General features: G+C 46.4%; 1 protein-coding gene across 7 annotated transcripts in view; it reads right to left on the bottom strand.

The window, feature by feature from the left end:
• Window positions 1-1,668: 1,668 nt before the first annotated feature.
• Window positions 1,669-19,486, bottom strand: part of slc39a14 (solute carrier family 39 member 14) — a 30,311-nt gene continuing 12,493 nt past the window's right edge. For 6 of the 7 annotated variants that reach the window (XM_060856712.1, XM_060856708.1, XM_060856706.1 and 3 more), the window contains 7 exons: window positions 17,002-17,188; window positions 11,298-11,467; window positions 9,246-9,368; window positions 7,496-7,699; window positions 6,865-7,075; window positions 5,743-5,927; window positions 1,669-5,085 (listed from right to left, as the gene is read on the bottom strand). In XM_060856712.1, coding sequence (XP_060712695.1) covers window positions 4,936-5,085; window positions 5,743-5,927; window positions 6,865-7,075; window positions 7,496-7,699; window positions 9,246-9,368; window positions 11,298-11,467; window positions 17,002-17,188 — 1,230 coding nt within the window. In that variant the 3' untranslated portion in view covers window positions 1,669-4,935. Of the gene's footprint in view, window positions 5,086-5,742; window positions 5,928-6,864; window positions 7,076-7,495; window positions 7,700-9,245; window positions 9,369-11,297; window positions 11,468-13,358; window positions 13,529-17,001; window positions 17,189-19,486 lie in introns of all 7 variants that reach the window. The other variant, XM_060856707.1, reaches the window with a different exon arrangement.

The following is a 19,486-nucleotide window of genomic DNA, read 5'->3' as shown; positions in this document are numbered from 1 at the left end:
GCCCGTAGTGTTAGGTAAGGGGTAAGTGTAGGGGTCTGGGTGTGTTGCGCTTCAGCGGGTCGGTGTGGACTTGTTGGGCCGAAGGGCCTGTTTCCACACTGTAAGTAATCTAATAAACAACAGTCATGCAGGAGCTCAAACTTTTTCTCACTGCCAGACTGCTCTGCTCAACAAGAAATGAAAACACTGGCAGATCAACAAAAAAGGTGGCACAGTGGTGAGCACTGCTGCCTCACAGCTCCACGGACCCACGTTCACTTCCAGCCTCAGACAGCTGGCTCTGGAGAGTTTGCATATTCCCCCCTTGTCTGTGTGGGTTTCCTCCCACAGTCCAAAGTTGTGCGGATGAGGTGGATTGGCCATGCTAAATTACCCATAGTGGAAGGAAGCTGGAGACTAGGTTAATTAGCCATTGGAAATGCAAAGTTACAGGGATAAGATAGAGGAGTTGGGTTTGGAGGGGATGCTGCTTGGAGGGTCGGTGTGAACTTGATCGGCTGAACGTCCTGCTTCTGCAGTGTGGGGAATCTGTGAAAAAACTCTCAGGATTAGCACATTATAGTTAACACCTCATTTTACCAACGGAGATAAAAACTCTAGGCTCACACTGTCAGAAGGTCAGTTCCGAGGCAGCGCCATGCTGTCAGGAACATTTAGGATGACTTCTTAAACCAACTGTCTGTCCTATTGGGTAGGTATGAAGAAATCCAGGAGTATGAGGTTAAAGAAATGTTTTTCTGAATGTTGAGCAGGATTTACAAATAGAGTAGGTGATAAGGATGGGATCAGGGATGTGAGGTTTGGGGTTGGGGTTGGAGTTGTGGGCAGGTGTTGACTGAACTACGAGCTTTGGATGTGGCAATTATTGGCCTTTGAGAAGGCCTGGCTCAAGACTGGGTTGGATTCAGAGCCTGAGGAATCGCTCTGAGGTTCCCCTCCATCTCACCCTCATGACATGGTTCATGAGATGGGGCACAGAGCATCTCCTGGATTGAGTGAACTGAGTGGAGAAGCTCCCAAATCATTGATAGACCTGTTAGATTGATCAAAAAGACACAAAATCAACTCTATGCGTGACCAAGGAACCCTGGCTGCCAGGAAGTCACTTAACATAGAATCCCTAAAATGTGAAAACAGGCCATCGAGTCCAACAAGTCCACACTGACTCTCTGAAATGTATCCCAAGCAGGCCCACCCGCTACAACCCTGCATCCCCCATGGCCAATCCACCTAACCTGCACATCTTTGGACGGTAGGAGCAAACCAGAATACCTAGAGAAAACCCACACAGACACAGGGAGGATTGTAAATTCCATACAGAGAGTTGCCTGAGGTTGTAAATGAATCCGGGTCCCTGGCACTGAAGGAGCAGTACTAAGCACTGAGTCTCCATACAAGCCCACAAGGGTCAGTGTTTCATCTCATTCTGATTTTTGGCTCAAATGAAATATCTAGTCAAACGTTGACAAGGAAACCAGAATGCAGCTTTGTTAAAATCTCAGGAGGATGGCACTGGATCCTTTGGACGCTTCCACAACGAGGGAACTGGATCACTATTTAATGAGACAGAAATTACAGGACAACAGCAACATAATAGTGGAAGAGGATAAATTAGACCAGTCTTTCAAACAGCAAGAAGTCAAGATGGGCCAAATGGCCACTGCTCAATTCTGATTTCAAGTCAACCAATCGACTCAGTTTATTTCAAACCTCCAAGTCCTGAGTGTACAGTACAGTGAATAATTTACAAGCTGTTCCATGGGGTCAGTAAAGTGAGCCTATCATTTTGGTATTGAGTTGCTGGGAACGCGCTGTACATCATGTAACATCATCTCTGTAGCCAGATCCCAGAACATGATCCCCCATCTGTGACAGGGCCTTTGATCTGGCAAAGACCTTTTCAATCCAGGGGTCCTTCCAGAATGGCCAGAGGATCCTGCTGCTAACTGTCAATCTGCACATCTCCATGAGAATGCGACCTCCTGAACGGTCATAACCCAGTACAGCAGCTTTCCTGACTGACCACCCCTCAGGCTGTTGAGGGATAGATGTCCTGGGTGTTCATGACACCACACCTGGTGCAAGGTGCAATTACTTCCTTGTCTCACGGTTACCTTTCTCAGGAAGGGGTGCTATCAAAATACTGAAGACAGAATACATTCTACGATGATGAGCTGGATTTGAATCCCACACTCTCCATTATAGCGACTTGAGCAAAGAGATAATGTTCTATTTGAAAACAATTTTCTACATGCTCCAAGAGTGATCCTGCTGATCTGACAGGAAAAGAGCACACAAGCAGCAATCTGCGTTGGTTCTGTCTGAACAGGAGGGTTAGACCTGGATATTTGGTTCCATTCTCATTGCGAGGTTGTACAGTTTTCTGTCATTAAGCTCAGACATTTTCAGATTACATAAAATGGCTCCTAAACAAAGTGAGGAGAACACAGGGCCAGACATATTTTCATTTTGAGCAGGTTGATCTTATTGAATGGTTCATTGCTACGTAACATCAAGTCCTTTGGTCACCTATTACCTTTCACCCCAGCCTCCGGATGGTTCCACTGCCTGTTTCGAGCACACTGCGATTGTACCTCCTGACTGGATACAACACATTCACAGGGGGGGTGGGGGGGAACACAGATATCCTGATGATTCCACTTCAGTATCATTGTTTGAAATTCAGACATTTAGGGAAGAAAAAGGTGCTGCTGTTGAGCTAGTAGTAACCAGAACCACATTACAGTTGACGGGCTATCTCAGGACAGGTTTGAATCAGGAAGAGCCGTTGCTCCATTCCATCACCCAGTGAGGAGAATGAGTCTGCCTAAAAGCTACAGAGATTTTCCTCACTCATTTCACTGCCTTTATTACAGAAGTTTGACATTAGGCTTTGAGATGAGTGAGGTCAGGGTCTAGAGGAGGGAGTCAGGTCTGGGATCAGACTGTGCTTGGAATTAACCTGAAAGTTTTCACTCCATTAGAAATTATTCCAGCTTTTGGAGAACTCTGTCTGCAATTATGACACTAAAATTACCAGTGGTAACAAGGGCGCACCTCCCTGAGGCACAAAGTGTGAGCGAGTTTCCTGGGCAGCTTTAGAAAGATGGACACGGGGTTTTCAAAGGAAGTGTGTTCAAAGAAGAACAGGATTCTGTTCAACAACAGCCTCCTCTTCCCCTCCACTGTCACCCACTTCAGGGGCAAGGGCTCACCTCAGTGCACCATCTGCTCATTCCTGGGCAATGACTCCTCTTGGTCTTTGGACTGTCCATTGACCAGCTCATGCTGGTGTGTGGGTGTGGGAGGGGGTGGGCAGGGAGCAAGAGTGACAGCGAGAGCAAGAATGTGCACAAGAAGATTTTAACAAGCTCCACATATGCAGAGCTGGTAGTATCTCTTTGGAAAACACAGACTATGGAGGTGCTGAGTCCAGGGCTGGGACCTCAATCTCCACGAACCGAATGAGAAACAAGAGCAGGCATATGGAAAGAGGCCTCAGTTCACTCCTCCCTAAGTCCCCTCACTGATCCACCAAAACAATATTTGGCATTCTCTGAGTAGTTCATAACTTGAGTATTGTGAGAATGAGATGTGCAGAGAAAGCTTCTTGCCTTGTATCTGTCAGGACACAACAAGAATGCCAATTGGAAAGGGAACAACAATTAACACTGCATAAGGAAAGGCTGGAGAGTGATTGGTGAAGGTGTCTCCACAGGGAATGCAGCGGGAACAATTGTGCCCGAGTTTTTGCAGACCTCAGAACGTCGTGTCCAACATCAGATGGAGTTTCATGCTGGGTCAGGGCTTGCTGAACAATTCAGTGTGTGCCAAGAATGACTATTGTCACCAACTCACGGTTGCCAGTCGGGCTAGCACTGAGGTTTACTTCCTGATGTTCATGAGCAGGACTCTGGAATTCACCAGCTGGAAGAACATGAGCAGGAATTACATCCTTTTCACGTGGAGAAAAGTTCAGTCGTTACCTGTTCCCCAATCCCTATGTCAACACCTTAACCAATCAGCATCCACTTGCCAACAAACCAACACCACCTTCTCATAGAGAGTGTAACTTCTTGTTCCCATGAAAATTCAACATTCTATCCTGATGAATGCCAAGATGAAAAGTTTTAGCTGCAGATCTCTTTTTCAGCTATACTTAAGACTTCCGGTCTCCAGTCAAACACCATCCCTCTCTACCTGTGTGCAAAAGGATAGGAGACATGGCAGACCTTCTCTCAGAAATACCAGTTGAACCAGCACCATGATTGTCAAAGGGTCATGAGGAACAAGGGGAAGAGATGTATGGGAATGAAAACTGGGCCTGTCCTGGGTTCTCCTGTGGCTCTGATGATCTGACTGTGAGAAGCTGCGATTTCCTTGTTGCGTGACCCGAGTGTCCTCTCTGACTAGACATTGTCTGACTGGTATTGTTAGAGATCCTAGAGCGACAAGGTAGGCTTGGTTAAAATGTGACGTACTGTTCTGAATAGGACGCCCAGCTCTGATGAGAGGCTTGTGGTCAAGTCTAGCAGCAAGTTAATTCCCTCTCTCATCATCTTCAATGTGCTTTTTCCATGTCAAGATCATTTCTGTTAACTCACCTTGACCCGGAAGGCATAAGACTGATGGCCAATTGAGACAATGCCACTTAATACTGGAGGGGAAAATGTGGTCTCCTACACCCTACAGGGCAGTAAGTTCTTGGACTGAGTGAACTAGAATGAATTTGTTGCTAATGAGCCTGAGGAGATTGCCTTTTGCAAAGAGCAGGTTTTCAAAAGAGAGGCTGCCTTTGTTGTGATAATCAAAACCTTGGCCAGCTATTGAGCAGCTCCTTGGTTTGTGATGGTGTCTGTGCTGAGAAAGTTTCCTGCCTCCCCTCCAAGCTGCCATGGCTTTAGATGTCCATCGTGTCCTAGGGTCGGCCAAGACCTAACCAATTTGGATTGAGCCCGAGTACATGGTGAGCAGCAACATGATGGTAAACCCAGTGAGCAGGCCGGCGTTTTGGATTGCAAACACCAACAGTGAGGTTGACTCCTCTCCATCCTCTCCTTTGCTCACCTCATTCATCTCTGGGAACTGTGGAGGAAGACAGAGTGAGATAGGCAAGTCACAGAACACAGGGTAAACTCACTGAACTTCTCTGAAGGAGTGAAGTTTCCCCTCACGTACCACAATCCACCATGCAGAGGCAATGACAAACACACTCTGGCCTGTCTCAGTAATCCCGGGTCTAATGATGCTGTATTGCCACATGGAAACTAGGCCTTCAGCCTGACCAGGCTGTCTGTCAGTGTTTCTCCCCAATCCATTGTATCTCTCTCTTCCTACATCCCATTTTCCAGCCTTGGCTCAGTCAATGATGTGACCTGTTCTGATATGGTGACCTGACCCCAGCTTCAATTAGTGACTCTAGGAGCGAATCCTGACTCCGTACACATGCCCTCTCCTTGCTCTCCATCACCATATCACACACTGTGAGGACTGCCTTGCACTTTGTGTCTGGATGAATGGTCTGGAGGAACGAGTTCAAAGCCCACCTCAGTACACTCAAGTTTGAAGCTTGTCTCAAACTTGGAGATAATGAACCCACGGGATGAACTCCCCTCTGCTTCCTTCATGCCCTCTGATCAGGAAATGTGTGCCTGGTATGGCCTACAGGTGACTCCATCCCCAGCCCAGACATGTCCTTGTCCTCGCCCCGAAACCACCAACACAATGATGGCTTTGACTCACCATGTCTGCCAGAGCGATGTAGAGAAACATCCCACCAGCCAGAGCAAAGATCCAGTTAGCAGAAAAGTGGCTGCCAGCAAGGATGCCGAAGACCAGGCCAAGGTAGCAACAGCAGGCTGACAGGAAGTTAAAGAAGAGAGCTTGTTGGAGGCTCATGCCAGCATTGAGCAGAATCACAAAGTCACCTGCATTGGGAGTCGGGGGGTGGGGGTGGTGAGCAGGGAGGACAGAGAGAGAGAGAGAGAGACAGACATATCAGCAACAATCAGCAGCTTACCCACATCTTTACAGAACTCAGGGAAAGAGTGGAGGTCATTCCTGGGGAGGGCAGGACCAGGTGGGAGGGTGACTTTATTTGGCTCTCAGTCAAACAGCACCTACTTCTGACTGACGCCATAGAATTTCCCTTCTGGATATCCATAACCTCTAACAGTCTCACAACCTTCTCTGCACCACTCCTACAGGCCTTCTCAGTAATCTCCCAAAACCCAGTGCTGCCCCATCAGGAGACGTGCCTTCAACAGCCTGGACGTGAGAGCTCGGGAATTTCCCATCCCTTAACTTCCTCTCACCCTCCATTTCTTCCCGAAATTTAAGCCCCTTCAGGAATTCCTGTGACCCAGCGACGAATTGTGTTTGAGATGTCCATCATTGTTCCAACCTTCTTCGTCCTGAAGGGCTAATGCCCATCACGTCGATTCTCCTGCTCCTCGAATGCTGCCTGACCTGCTGTGCTTTTCCAGCACCACACTCTCGACTCTGATCTCCAGCATCTGCAGTGCTCACTTTCTCCTAGTTGATTTCCATCATTGTAACAGACAGCAGAACGTTCAGCATGGTTTAGGTGAGTTTTCACTCTGAGATGGTCAGGCGTGTGTTCAATGCAGCAATTTGTTGCTGTGAGTATGAATGAAAGGGATGAGCTACACAGGGCCCTGTCCACACCCCACCTTGACCCATCGCACTCCCATCATGGCTCCTCAGGCAGATATCCCAAACTGGAACCAGAGACTGGCGAGGCCCACACCTCCCCTTGGCCCAGAAGTGAATCAAGACTCTTCCAGTGGTGCCCAGTCTCCACCCTGAGCTTCGACAGAGGTGGGGGAAAGGAAGGGTACGTACCAAGCTCGTGAGGAAATTCTTCACAGAGGATAGCCACCGAGGTACTGATTCCCTGGAAGACAGAGACAGTGAAGGAAGCACCAATGGCAAGGCCATCGATGAAGTTGTGCAGTCCATCACTGAGTGTGATCATCCAGGCCAGAGTAGCAATATCAGAGTAACGATTCCCCTTGAGCCAGTAACAGGGCCCTCCAGATGTCTGCTGCAGATCCTGGACAGAGAGACAGATAAACTGGAAAACATTTTAAAACACCCACACATGATCCAAAACCCCAATCCTAATCCAATCCCCACCCTGACCTGAAACCACATGCACCCAGTCCCAGCCAGTCCCCAATCTCAGCCTGCTCCCGATCCCAGTCAGCTCCTGATCAAATCCCATCACTTCATCCCAATTCTAGCCACCTGGCTGTGTAATCCCATTCCAATTTTTCCTCCTTGCCATCCCAAATACATCCCACATTAAAACACCAGGCAAAAAGCCGACAGTCACTTGGATTTGGTCCAGGTTTGATATTGGCCCTTCTGCAGATAGCCCAGATCTTCCCTGCTCTCCTCCTGGGGGCTCTTGCCCTGGCCTTGGGGGTCAGTTCCATAGGAGACCTGTCACCTTGATCCTTTGCCCACTGACCTGCACTGACAAGGCCCTGGTGATTGCTGGCTCTCCCTCTGTGGAATCTGTAGACAAAATCCTGTGCTCGCCATCTTCACTGTGACTGGACAATGCGTGACTCAGATCTCCATTCTGGAGTTTTTCCATCACTCCATCCTCCTGATCACTCCTGCTGGCATATTGCTGAACTCGGTAGTGTGTGTGATTAAGATGATCTTTCCCCTGTTCAAACAAGTGCAAAATGGCTGTGGTCAGTAATAATGACACACATCGCAGCAGCCTCCATTCATGCCTCAGATATCTCCTGCTGGGTGAGATCAGAGTTACAAAGGTGAAACAGGTCAGTGTCCGTGTCCATGTGCTCTCATTACAGAGGTTTGATCACTGGCCATGCTGTACTAGTTATAACCAATGATGTGCAGTTGGAGTGACATTGTAATGTTGCTGTTGGGTCTTGTCGCCCTTACCCAACACCACCCTTTTTCAACTAAATATATCAGTATGCCTTGTATTCATTTTTCCCTTTTTTTGGTCTATTTTTGTCTTAAAAACAGCAGAATAATGAACTCACTCCCTATGAATTCCACATTCTCACCCCTTTCCTGACATTGTGATTGGATTCAGCAATGCAAAAGGGGAAGAGGCGGGTGTTTGGTGACGGTGCTGCTTTTTCCAAACAGGAGTCTCTGGAGTGTGGGGATATAAAGACCATGCCTTTTCTTTTTATTTTTAATTGTGGGCTGAAATATGAAAATTAATTGCTTTCAAAACCAAGAATTATGGATGGGATTGCCACACTTTTTAAAGGCAAGTTACTGAAATGCAAGTCGTGCCTTGTCTTGCTTCTTTGTTCAAGCAGTGTAAGAGGCTGGTTACAGACGGGCTGGCACCAACTGGGGGGGGCGCGGGGGATTGGTTGGTTGGCAATAGGTCGCTGATTGACTTGTGACCAGTTGTGGATGCCATCAGCTTGACAACAACATTCTGATTGGCTCCTGGGTCACAGAGCAGCTTGTGGGTTTGAATGATACCAGCAGAAGCCTTCGGACTGTTGCAAAGGGCAGACGGTGTGTCTTTCCCCCTCTCTGGCTTTCTTCTTAGATATTTCACTGGAGACAATCTCTTTTTCCTCACCAGTGGCTGGAAGCTGCGGTCTTTAAGCTGTAACTAAGACTTTGTAGGTCAAGTATGAATCGTCTAGCTTCCTAAAAAGAACTGGAGAACCCAGAAAAGAGAATGAAGAACACAACATCCTGAAAAGCAAAAGAATCATCTTGGTGAACCCTAATGATCAGGTGCCATTCAATAACTCTCATAGCTCATCTGCCTTTGGCTGGAAGATTAAGAAAGGTTCAGTGAGGATGCTCCAGTTATCACAGATGCTCAGTTATTCAGTGCTCTATTCTAGTATGGACTGCAGTCCCTTGAAGGCCTAGCAATACCCCTTTCCTCCCTGCCACTCCTGTGTTCTGCAAGGATGGAGAGGGAGAGAACCTTTACTGTCCTCGATCTCCATATGGGGTGTGGAGACAGAGGAGAGGGGGCAGAGATCGGTCTCTATGATGCTGCACACCAATATCCAGAGGATCCTGCTTTCTGTTGTGAAGATTTCCAATACTCATCCTGAGAAAAGGAAAAGAAAGAAAAAAGAGAAAGGAGTGTGCTTCCTTGTCAGAGGATGAATTTCCACTGGTTCAGTTAGCACTTGTTCCCAGGATATAGATAATTTAATCCAGAGGTTTATCAACAGGGTCAAATGCAGCTTTACCTTCTCTTTGGGTTTCAGCAACATCTTCAGGATCTTCTCTGTGAAGAAAAAGAGATAGAATCCCCCGAAGACCACTGCCGATTTCGACACATAATCGGCCTCCTTTGGGTCAAATCCAAACGCCTGAGTGAGGGGAACACATCATCAAGTTAAAGAGCCATTACAATCACAACTAACCGTATGGTTCATTCGTGTCCCTTAGGGAAGGAAACTGCCACCTTCACCTGGTCTGGCCTACATGTGAGTCCAGACCCACAACAATGTGGGTCAGACTTAAAATGCCTCTGGGCAATTAGGGATGGGGAACAAATGTTGGTCTAGCCAGTGACGCCCACATGCTGTGAATAAATAAAAAGCAGCACAGTATTTGTCCCTCCCACAGGCAAACGTACACTGCCCTCTCACCCCTCCCTGAGGGGGAGAATCCTCTTGATACCCAGCAATTTGGAGTGATTTCCCAGTTGATTAAACAGGATCAGTGCCAAGTCCTTTACAGAGCTATACAAACAGTGCAGAGGGCACCGTGAGTCACCCTAGGAGGAGGGGTCAGGAGGAAGTTGCGGGGGATGAGGGGGTGTGTGTGTGGGATGGGGGGTCAGGAGGAGGGGTCAGGAAGGGGGGTCACTAGGAGGGTGGGTAAGAAGGGTCAGAGGGAGACAGAGTGATGGTCAATGCAGAGAACCCATGTCCCTCATGTCGCTGCCCCATCATGTTCTGGGACACAGTGGGCTTGCTATACAGGGGCAGGAAATGGGACGAAAGAGACCTCCCCCATCTCCTTGCAGCAAGCTTTTCCAAAGTCACATGGACAGGGCAGAGGTTCACTACCCATCCCACGTTAAAAACAAACAAAATGTCTCCATGTAAATACAAAACAAATACAACCTGATTGGCCTCAGCCAGATGATGTTACCTCAAACCACATCTGGGAAGCCAAGCCACTGGCAGTCACAGGTGAGGAAGCTTCATGTGAAATCCCAGTGTCACATAACGCAAACGTACCATCAGGAACAAAGGATTTAAATATTGATATGCCCCAACCTTGATCAGTGTGCATGGAGAGAGGGCTTTAGGTTCACTAGTCTCTCAAAGCTTCAGTGCCAGATGTTTGATTGGGATTTCTGGGAATCCAAATTGAAAAGAGGTCATAAGGTACAGTGGTAATGTTCCTCCTCTTGGTTCAGGAATTCAAGTCCCAATTCTGGAGAGATGTTTGAGAACATGTCCCAACAGGTTGATTTAAATTTATTTTTTGGCCTTCAGTAACTTTCTCCACGTGTAAGGAAACCAAGACCATCTTTCCCAGACTGTCCACATAAGTAGAGTCCATCACTGCTCTCACTGAGTAAACCTCCCTGTACCTTTGTTCAGGTGCCACTATCCTTCCCAAAGTGCATCTTCCAAATCCTACAGTAGGACTGCAGCGGAGCCTAAACAGTGGTTTCTTAAGGGTTTAGTGTTACTTTTTGTACTCCCCAAGGCGATTATCGAAGCAAGGAACCTCACTGGCTGTTGGTTACAAATGACAGAGAATGTAAAAGACAGAAACAGGCTATTCACACCAACCAGTCCCTGCTGTTGTTCACTCTCTTCTCACACTGATCCTCATCTGAATCGGCCAAACTAACCCTTTATTCCCATCTCCCTCGTGTTCATCACCAGCTTTTCCTGAAATGCATTTTATAATATTGACCTCAACCTTCCCCAGAGAGACACCCACATTCTGACCCCTCCCAGGGGGGAGGGTAAGAGTTCCACATTCTGACCCTTCTGTGAAATAAAGTTGGCATGTTCAGCTTCGATGGGACCCTCCCGGTGTTTCGGTGGTGTTCATATGAAGCCGCTGCCCTTGCCAGCTGGCAGGGAGGCTTGTGGCTTTGGGAGCTGGGTAGCCAATCAGCGGGCATTTGGTTCTTCTTTGGGTTTTCTATTGGTTCAGGGAAGAGCAAGGAATTCCAAGAGGAGACTCTGGCTGGGCCAGCAGCTAACATGAACACGAGCCGACTCTCCATGCACCACTGGCACTTTGTGAATTAAGGTGAATTACAATACCTCTGGAATGAGCTGAAAGAGGGCGTTAGAGTAGAGAGTGCCAATCGCCAGGGCAATGAAGTACAGCAGCAGTCGCTTGTAAAAGGTTTTCCTCATGAATGGCACCACACTGGCCCCGATCAGAGAGCAGAGAGATATGACTGTCACACACAAGAAACCATAGCCCCAGACTGCCCGAGTGACAGTCCCGACCGCCCATAGGAGAGAGGACGTGGTCGAGGTCCAGGTCAGGGTTCCATACCAGGAAGCAGGGGGAAATCATTCAATAGAAAGGCCAGAGGCAAGGAAAAGGTCAAAAGGAAGGAGAGGGAAGGTAAACAAAAAACATTAAACTCATCAACTGATGTCAAATCAGGTCCACAATTGGACCATGTCACCATCCAGTCTGATCACTTTCAAGGACACAGAATATAATAGAGTCTCTGGTGATTTCTAGAATAACAGTCATCTCTGGCCCCATTCAAGAATATAAGACACAAAGAAGCTCAATAGCAAACCCAACATTCACTGGGACTGTAGTTTGTCTACACCATGGAGCCACCTCTGCTGTTACAGAACCCAACTCTCAGAAACCTCATTTTTCAAACTCACATCCTTACCAAACCCCAGCAGACCTGACAGTTGTTCTTTGATTGAGCACTTGGGTTAAACGTTCCACATTTCCATGACTCTTTGTGTGAGGAAGTGCTTGTGCACATTACCCCTGAACAGCCGGGCTCAAAGTTGGAGTCATATTGTTGTGATCAGTACTGCATGTACCCCGATCCCCTTCAACACTACAGGAGAGAGTTTCTCTCAATCAACCTGATCAATGACTTTCATCATCTTAGAGCTCTTGTCTAGCAGATAGATTGCAGGTTTATCCTTATAATTTAATCGTTTGAGACTCTCTACCGCAAGCCCAATTTGAGTGCTTCCAATTTCCAACTCCATTCTGGATGAAGGAGCTGTTATTCCAGAAATCAGACCAGCGCAATGACAGCAGACTGAGACACAACTGGTCACTAGGTTTCAGTTTGCAAAGTTGAGGCAGCTGTATATGAAAACGAGTGTGTTGGGGCAGGTCAGAGTGGTGACAACAAAGTCAACAGCAATTCCAATCAGAATGAAGGAAAAGTCGTCCCAGAAGGATGGAAAATATCAATTTGAATCTTTAATTGGGTTCCCCTTGGGATCTGAGGAGTAACATGTAGAGGACTGTACTCTTTGCCATAATGTCTCCAATCTCTGAGGAAACAGGGAATTGGAAAGGAATACAATATTCCAACATGGACTGGTTTTGTCAAGGAGGGAGCAGCTGAGTGACCCCAGCTTTTCCAATTCCTGACCGAGATCTGGCGATGCCAAACTGCCAGACCTTCCAGCAGGTGAGGGGTTTCCAGCACTGGTCTGCCACATTTTCCAACCTTTCCCACCCCAGCAATAATCCTTGTTGACGGATTCAGCAGCCAATGGTGCCCAGTTCCCACTTGGGAAAGAGGCTCCAGAGCTAAACTGAAACTCAGTGAAACAGCCAGCGCAGATACCACTGTGAGCAGCTTCAACGTTCTGAGGGACTGGATGTCGCAGATTCAGTCAAATGCCAAGAACCCACCAAATTGAACAGAGATCTCCTCCCTTTGAACTCCAGAGGAGTGACTGAATCCAACTGTATACTGAAATAAACGGTGTATTCCTAAAATTTAACCTCACTCACCTGGCTCACAAGGTTCAGAGAAGTTTGACTGACTCCAGGATCAGCTCACGGTATCTAATGTGGGGTGCATCTGACCTCAAGGAGCAAGTGCTATGGGGGGGATGTCATTTTGAGTGTCAAACACACCCACTGAGGTCAAAGGGCAGAGTCTGGCACACAACAATTTGTTTTGAATCCAGGGAGTTCGAGAGAGATTTGACCAGTGCTGTGCTTGTGATAAGTGTACGGGAAACTGGGCCGCTCAGAGTGTTGAAGCAAACAGTGACAGAAAGACTAAGTTCAACAGGAGTGATTATCCCCCAGTAAACAACAGCATGTGCCCACATCAGAACGGAGGGGGGGAGCTTGTTGAGGAAGTACTGCACCTCTGGAATGAGCTGGAAAATGGCAGTGGAGAACAACGTGCCAATCGCCAGGGCAACAAAGAAGATCAGGAACCTGTGGAAAAACTGCTTTCGCTGGCACAGGGTGATGGTGACTCCAAGCAGTGAGCTGAGGTTTATCACAGATACACTGAGAAAACCAAAGCCCCACACTGTGCAGAGAAAACAGATCAGTGGAAACATTATTTTAAACAATATTTCAAACCCAGTTCAGCTGCCATTTCACTCAGGAACACACCCATTGCTAATCCACCCTATCAAAGCACATCAAATACAAACAAGGAACTGAAGTAGGCCTTTCAGCCCTTCTCAACTGCTCCGTCACTCAATAAGATCACGACTGATTTTGTTTTAACATCAACTCCATGTTCCTGCATATTGCTCACCATCAAGAAAACATATACCTCTGAATTTTTAAAAAATGTGAAGATTTTGCATCCACTGCCTTTAAGAGTCATAGGGATGTACAAATTGAAAAGAGACCCTTCGCCCAACACACCCATGCCGACCAGATGTCCTAAGCTAATCCAATCCCCATTTGCCAGCACTTGACCTATATCCCTCTAAACCCTTCCTATTCACATTCCCATCCAGATGGCTGTTAAATGTTGTAAGTGTACCAGTCTCCACCACTTGCTTTGGCAGCTCATTCCATACACACACCACACTCTGCGTGAAAACGCTGCCCCTTAGGTCTTGTTTAAACTTCTCTCCTCTTACCCATAACCTAATCCCATTCATCTAACTCTCCCACCTTGGGGGAAGGATCTTGTCTATTTATCCTATCCAAGCCCCTCATGATTTTATAAAAACTTTTCTAAGGTCACACCTTATACTCTGACGCTCCAGGGAAAACAGCCCAGCCTATTCAGCTTCTCCCTTTAGCTCAAATCCTCCAATCCTAGCAACATGCTTTTAAATCTTTTCTGAATCCTTTCAAGTTTCACAACATCTGTCCGATAGGAGGGAGACCAGAATTGCACGCAATTGAACCAATGTCCAGTACGGCCACAACATGACCTCCCATCTCCCATACTCAATGGTCTGACCAATAAGGAAAGTATACCAAATGTCATCTTCACTATCCTATCGACCTGAGAATCCACTTTCAAGGAGCTATGAACTTGCATTCCAAGGTCTCTTTGTTCAGCAACACTCTCCAGGACCTTACCGTTAAGTGTTTAAGTCCTGCGCTGGTTTGCCTTTCCAAAATGCAGCACCTCACATTTATGTAAGTTAAACTCCATCTGCCACTCCTCAGCCAATGGCCTATGTGATCAAGACCTCCTTGTACTCTGAGGTAACTTTTTTCTTTTGATAAAGGGAATTACAAAGGTGCACAATTCTCAGAGAAAAATGTTTTTGCATCTCTGTTTTAAATGGGCACCTCCTTGTTTTTAAACAACAAGCCCTCATTCTAATTGTCTCACGAAGTGCTTTCGACATCCAATCGATCAAGTCCCCTCAGGATCTTTTGTGTTTCAATTAAATCACCTCCGACTCTTCAATTCCAGTGGATACAGGCCTAGCCTCAAAAGGTAAACACGCTTTACCCTCATCCACTGTTTGGTCACCTTCTCTAAGGTGCAAACTTTGAAATATTACATTTAGTTCTTTTATATGCACCATTGATATTTATTGTGAATAGCTGGAGTCCATGCACTAGACTCTGTGGAACCCCACTAGTCACTGATGTCACCCAAAGAAAACCTGTTCATTCCTATTCCTGGTTTCCAGTCTGAGAACCAATTCACTATCCACATTATTACACTGCCCCTAATTGCCTGTAAATTTTATATGCCAATCTCTTATGTGAGCCTTTCCTGAAAGACCAAGTAAAATACATTTTGAGCTATGGGGGAGGCTGAATAGGCTGGGGCTGTTTTCTCTGGAGCTTTGGAGGCTGACAGGTGATCTTATAGAAGTTTATAAGGTCATGAGGGATGTGGATAGGGAAAATAGAGAAAGTGTTTTCCCTGCGGTGGAAGAGTCCAGGACTAGAGGGCATAGGTTTAGAGTGACAGGGGAAAAATTTACAAGAGGTCTAAGGTGCAACTTTTTCATGCGAAGTGTGGTGCATGTATGGAATGAACTGCCAGAGGAAGTGGTGGAGGTTGGTATAATTACGATATTTGAAAGGCATCTCTATGGGAAGGGTTAAAAGGGATATGGGCTCAACACTGGCAAATGGGCTTGATTAGTTTCGGATATCTGGTCGGCATGGACAAATTGGCCTGAAGGGTCCGTTTCCGTGCTGTACATCTCTATGACTGTACGACTCAAACACGCATTTCTGGGTGTTATTCTAAAAAAACCTTCTCCAAACTTCTTCCAACACTTGAACACTCTTGCATAAGGCCACTGACCATTACTGTACATGCAATTGCACATGCAACCTTATCAATGCCCTGTAGAACTTAAGCACTATCTCCCTGCTCTTGCATTCAATTCCCCTCACAATAAAACATAATGTCACATGAACTTTCCTGATTACTTACTGTACCAGCAGAATAACCCTCTGTGATTTACGGACACCCAGATCCCTCTTCACCTCAGAGCTGTGTAGCCTCTAGTCTGTCAAAATGGACAATTTCTCACTTTCTCAGATTGCCAAATCTTTGCTCACTTACTTAACCCATCCATATCCCTTTGGTGACTTCAAGTCTTCTTTGCAACTCACATTACTGATTATGCTTATGTCATCAGAAAATTTAGTAGATTTAAATCCACATTTCTCTCTCTTAAACTGTGTGTAAATTTCAATCATATTATGATCCTTGGCAAGCAGGGCATTTTCACTCTGAGATGAGTAATTAATCCAATCTCTGATCAAAACCAGGTGTAGTAAAGCCTGCTTATAAAGGATTGATGCTCGAGATCAAATGAGAAGCAAACAGTCTGGTGCTGCCACATTTGCTGATTATCTCCAGCAATTTCTGTTTGTGTTCTCATAAAACCAGCTTTCCAGTTGGTGCCTTAACATCCCTAGTGGAAGAAACGGTCCTGAGCACATTCCATCAATTACTCATCAAAACTGCTTTTCCCATCTGACTTGATTATCCAATGTAGGTTAAAATTCTCCATGATAATTGCTGGAGCCTTTTGATAATCTGCCAGAGTTGTCTTCTTTGAAACTTTATTCTATCCTTTGTTACTATTAGGAAGCCTGTACACAGCTGTCACAAGTGACCTCTTGCCTTTAGGAGTCCTCATCTTGACACAGACTGCTTTGATACCCTAGTTTCCTAAATCCAAGTCATTGCTGTCTGTTGTGCTAACATCACCTTTCATTAAAACGGTCACTCAACCTACTCTCTGTCCTGCCGAAGAATCTCAAACCATCACACACAAATCTACACTTGATCTTGTGAAATGTGGACACAGGAGAAAAGACACTGTCAGCTTAAGGTCACTGGAAACGTGGGGAATCTGACAGTGCGGCCGTCCCTCAGTGCTGACACTCCTCAGGTCAAGCCCTCCTACAGTGCAGCATTCCCCCAGTATAGACCCACTGACGGTGCAGCACTCCCTCGATATTGACCCACTGACGGTACGGCACTCCCTCAACACTGACCCTCCGACAGTGAGGCACTCCCTGGGTTTTAGAAGACTGAAAGTCACTTACCTTCAGAAGGTGTGGGCTTTAAGAGCACTGCAGCCTCATCCTCCTCATTCTCCTGCTTTTCTGCAGCACAAGCTCCACTTTCCAGCTGCTGAAGGATTGTCGGACAGATGTGTTTGAAGGTGGCACTGTCTATCCTGCTGTTGTTGTTGAGATTGTGAATTGCAAAAAGCTGTGACGACGAGAAGCACTGGATGGAGGTAGAAAATGTCACCGAGTCATTGTTGTTCCTCTGAACGCGTTCCCAACTTTTTGGCAACATGTGATTAGACTCTTAGAATACAGAACATAGAAAAGTACAGCACAGTACAGGCCCTTCATCCCACGATTTTGTGCTCAGCATTTATCTTAATCTAAGATCAAGCAAACATTGATTTTTACTACCATCCATGTGCTTGTCCATCAGTTGCTTGAATGTCCCGAATGTATCTGACTCTACTCCCACTGCTAGCAGTGCATTCTACACACCCACGACTCTCTACCTCTGACATCTCCCCTATACCTTCCTCCAATCACCTTAAAATTTTGACCTCTCCCGACAGCCATTTCTGTCTTGGGGAAAAGTCTCTGGCTATCTACTCTATCTCTGCCTCTCATTACACTGTACACCTCTATCAAGTCACCTCGCTTCCTTCTGTCTCCAATATGAAAAACCCGAGCTCATTCAACCTCTCTTCATAAGACAGGCCTTCCAATCCATGCAGCATCCTGGTAAATCTCCTCTTCAACCTCTCTAAAGCGTCTACATTCTTTTCATAATGAGGCGACCAGAACTGGACACAATATTCTAAATGCGGTAACCAGGGTTTTACAAAGCTGCAGCAAAACCTTGCAGCTCTTAAATTCAATCCCTCTGTTGATGAAAGCCAAAACACCATATGCCTTCTTAACAATACTATCAAGTTGGGTGGCAACTTTGAGGGATGTACATGGATCCCAAGATCCTGCTGTTCCTCCACACTGCCAAGAATCCTGCCTTTAACCCTGCATTCAGCATTCAAATTTGACCTTCCAAAATGAATCACTTTGCAGTTATCCAGGTTGAACTCCATCTGTCACTTCTCAGCTCAGATCTGCATTCTGTCTTGTTGTAGCCTACAACAGCTCTCGACACTATCTCCAACACCACTGACCTTTGTGTCATCAATAAACTTACTAAGCCACCCTTCCACTTCTTCATCCAAGTCATTTATAAAAACTACGAAGAGCAGAGGCCCAAGAACAGATCCATGAGGGACACCAGTGGTCGCTGACCTCCAGGCAGAATACTTTCCATCCACTACCACTCACTGTCTTCTTCCATCCAGCTAATACTGTATCCAGACAGCCACATTTCCCTGTATCCCATACCTCCGAACTTCCTGAATGAGCCCTACCGTGGAGAATCTTATAAAGTGCCTTACTGAAATCCATTTACACCACATCCACTGCTTGACCTTCATTAACCTGTCTCATCACATCCTCAAAGAACTCAACAAGGCTTGTGAGGGATGACCTGCCCCTCACAAAGCTATGCTGACTACCGTTAATCAAACTATGTGTTTCCCAAATTACCATAACTCCTATCTCTTAGAATCCTTTTCAGTACCTTGCTCACCACAGACGTAATTTCCAGGGATTCCCTTATTCCCTTTCTTGAACAGAGGAACAACATTCACCTCCCTCCAATCAGCCAGTACTACTCCCGTGGAGAGTGAGGATGTAAAGATCATCACCAGATGTGCAGCAGTCTCATTCCTCGTTTCCCGTAGTAACCTTGGATATATCCGGTCTGGCCCTGACGACTGATCAATCTTGATGCTTCCCAGAATTTCCAGCACATCCCCTTTCTTAATATCTATCTGTTCTTACGATCAACAAGGTCCCTCTCTCTAGTGAATACTGAAGCAAAAAACTCATTTAGGGCTTTCCCTACCCCTTGTCAGTAAATTAATAACTACCCTAGTCAGTCTTCTTATTAATTCATTCACAGGTCTGGGCAAGGTCAGCATCAATTGGATATCCCTAATTGCTGTTGAATTGAGTGGGGCCAACAGTAACATGATAGGCCAAATGGCCTGCTGGTGAACCACAACAGTTCTATGATTTGTTTTGATTTCAAACTCTGACTCCTCACTGCCATTTGAGTCATAATCACATCGCAGTGGGTCTGGAGTGACATGGTGACTAGACCAAATAAGAGTGGCAGATTTCCTTCCCCAAAGGACATGAGTGAATGAGCTGGGTTTCCACAAGCTTCACCTAAACTGGTTGCTCAAGCCCAGTCTTGTTACAGATAGCAGGTCACAGACACATAGAGCACGGACACAGACCCTTCGGTCCAACTCATCCATTTCGACCAGGTATGCTAAACTGAACTTGGTCCATTTGCCAGCATTTTGCTCATGCCCCTCTTATTCATATACCCATCCAGATACCTTTTCGATGTTGTAATTGGACCAGCCTCCACCACTTCCTCTGGCAGCTCATTCCACACATGCATCATCCT

The sequence above is a fragment of the Hemiscyllium ocellatum genome, chromosome 48 (assembly GCF_020745735.1).
Source record: "Hemiscyllium ocellatum isolate sHemOce1 chromosome 48, sHemOce1.pat.X.cur, whole genome shotgun sequence".
Lineage (NCBI taxonomy): Eukaryota > Metazoa > Chordata > Chondrichthyes > Orectolobiformes > Hemiscylliidae > Hemiscyllium > Hemiscyllium ocellatum.
Note: the sequence above shows the minus strand (reverse complement) of the source record. Positions and strands in the feature narration are given on the sequence as shown.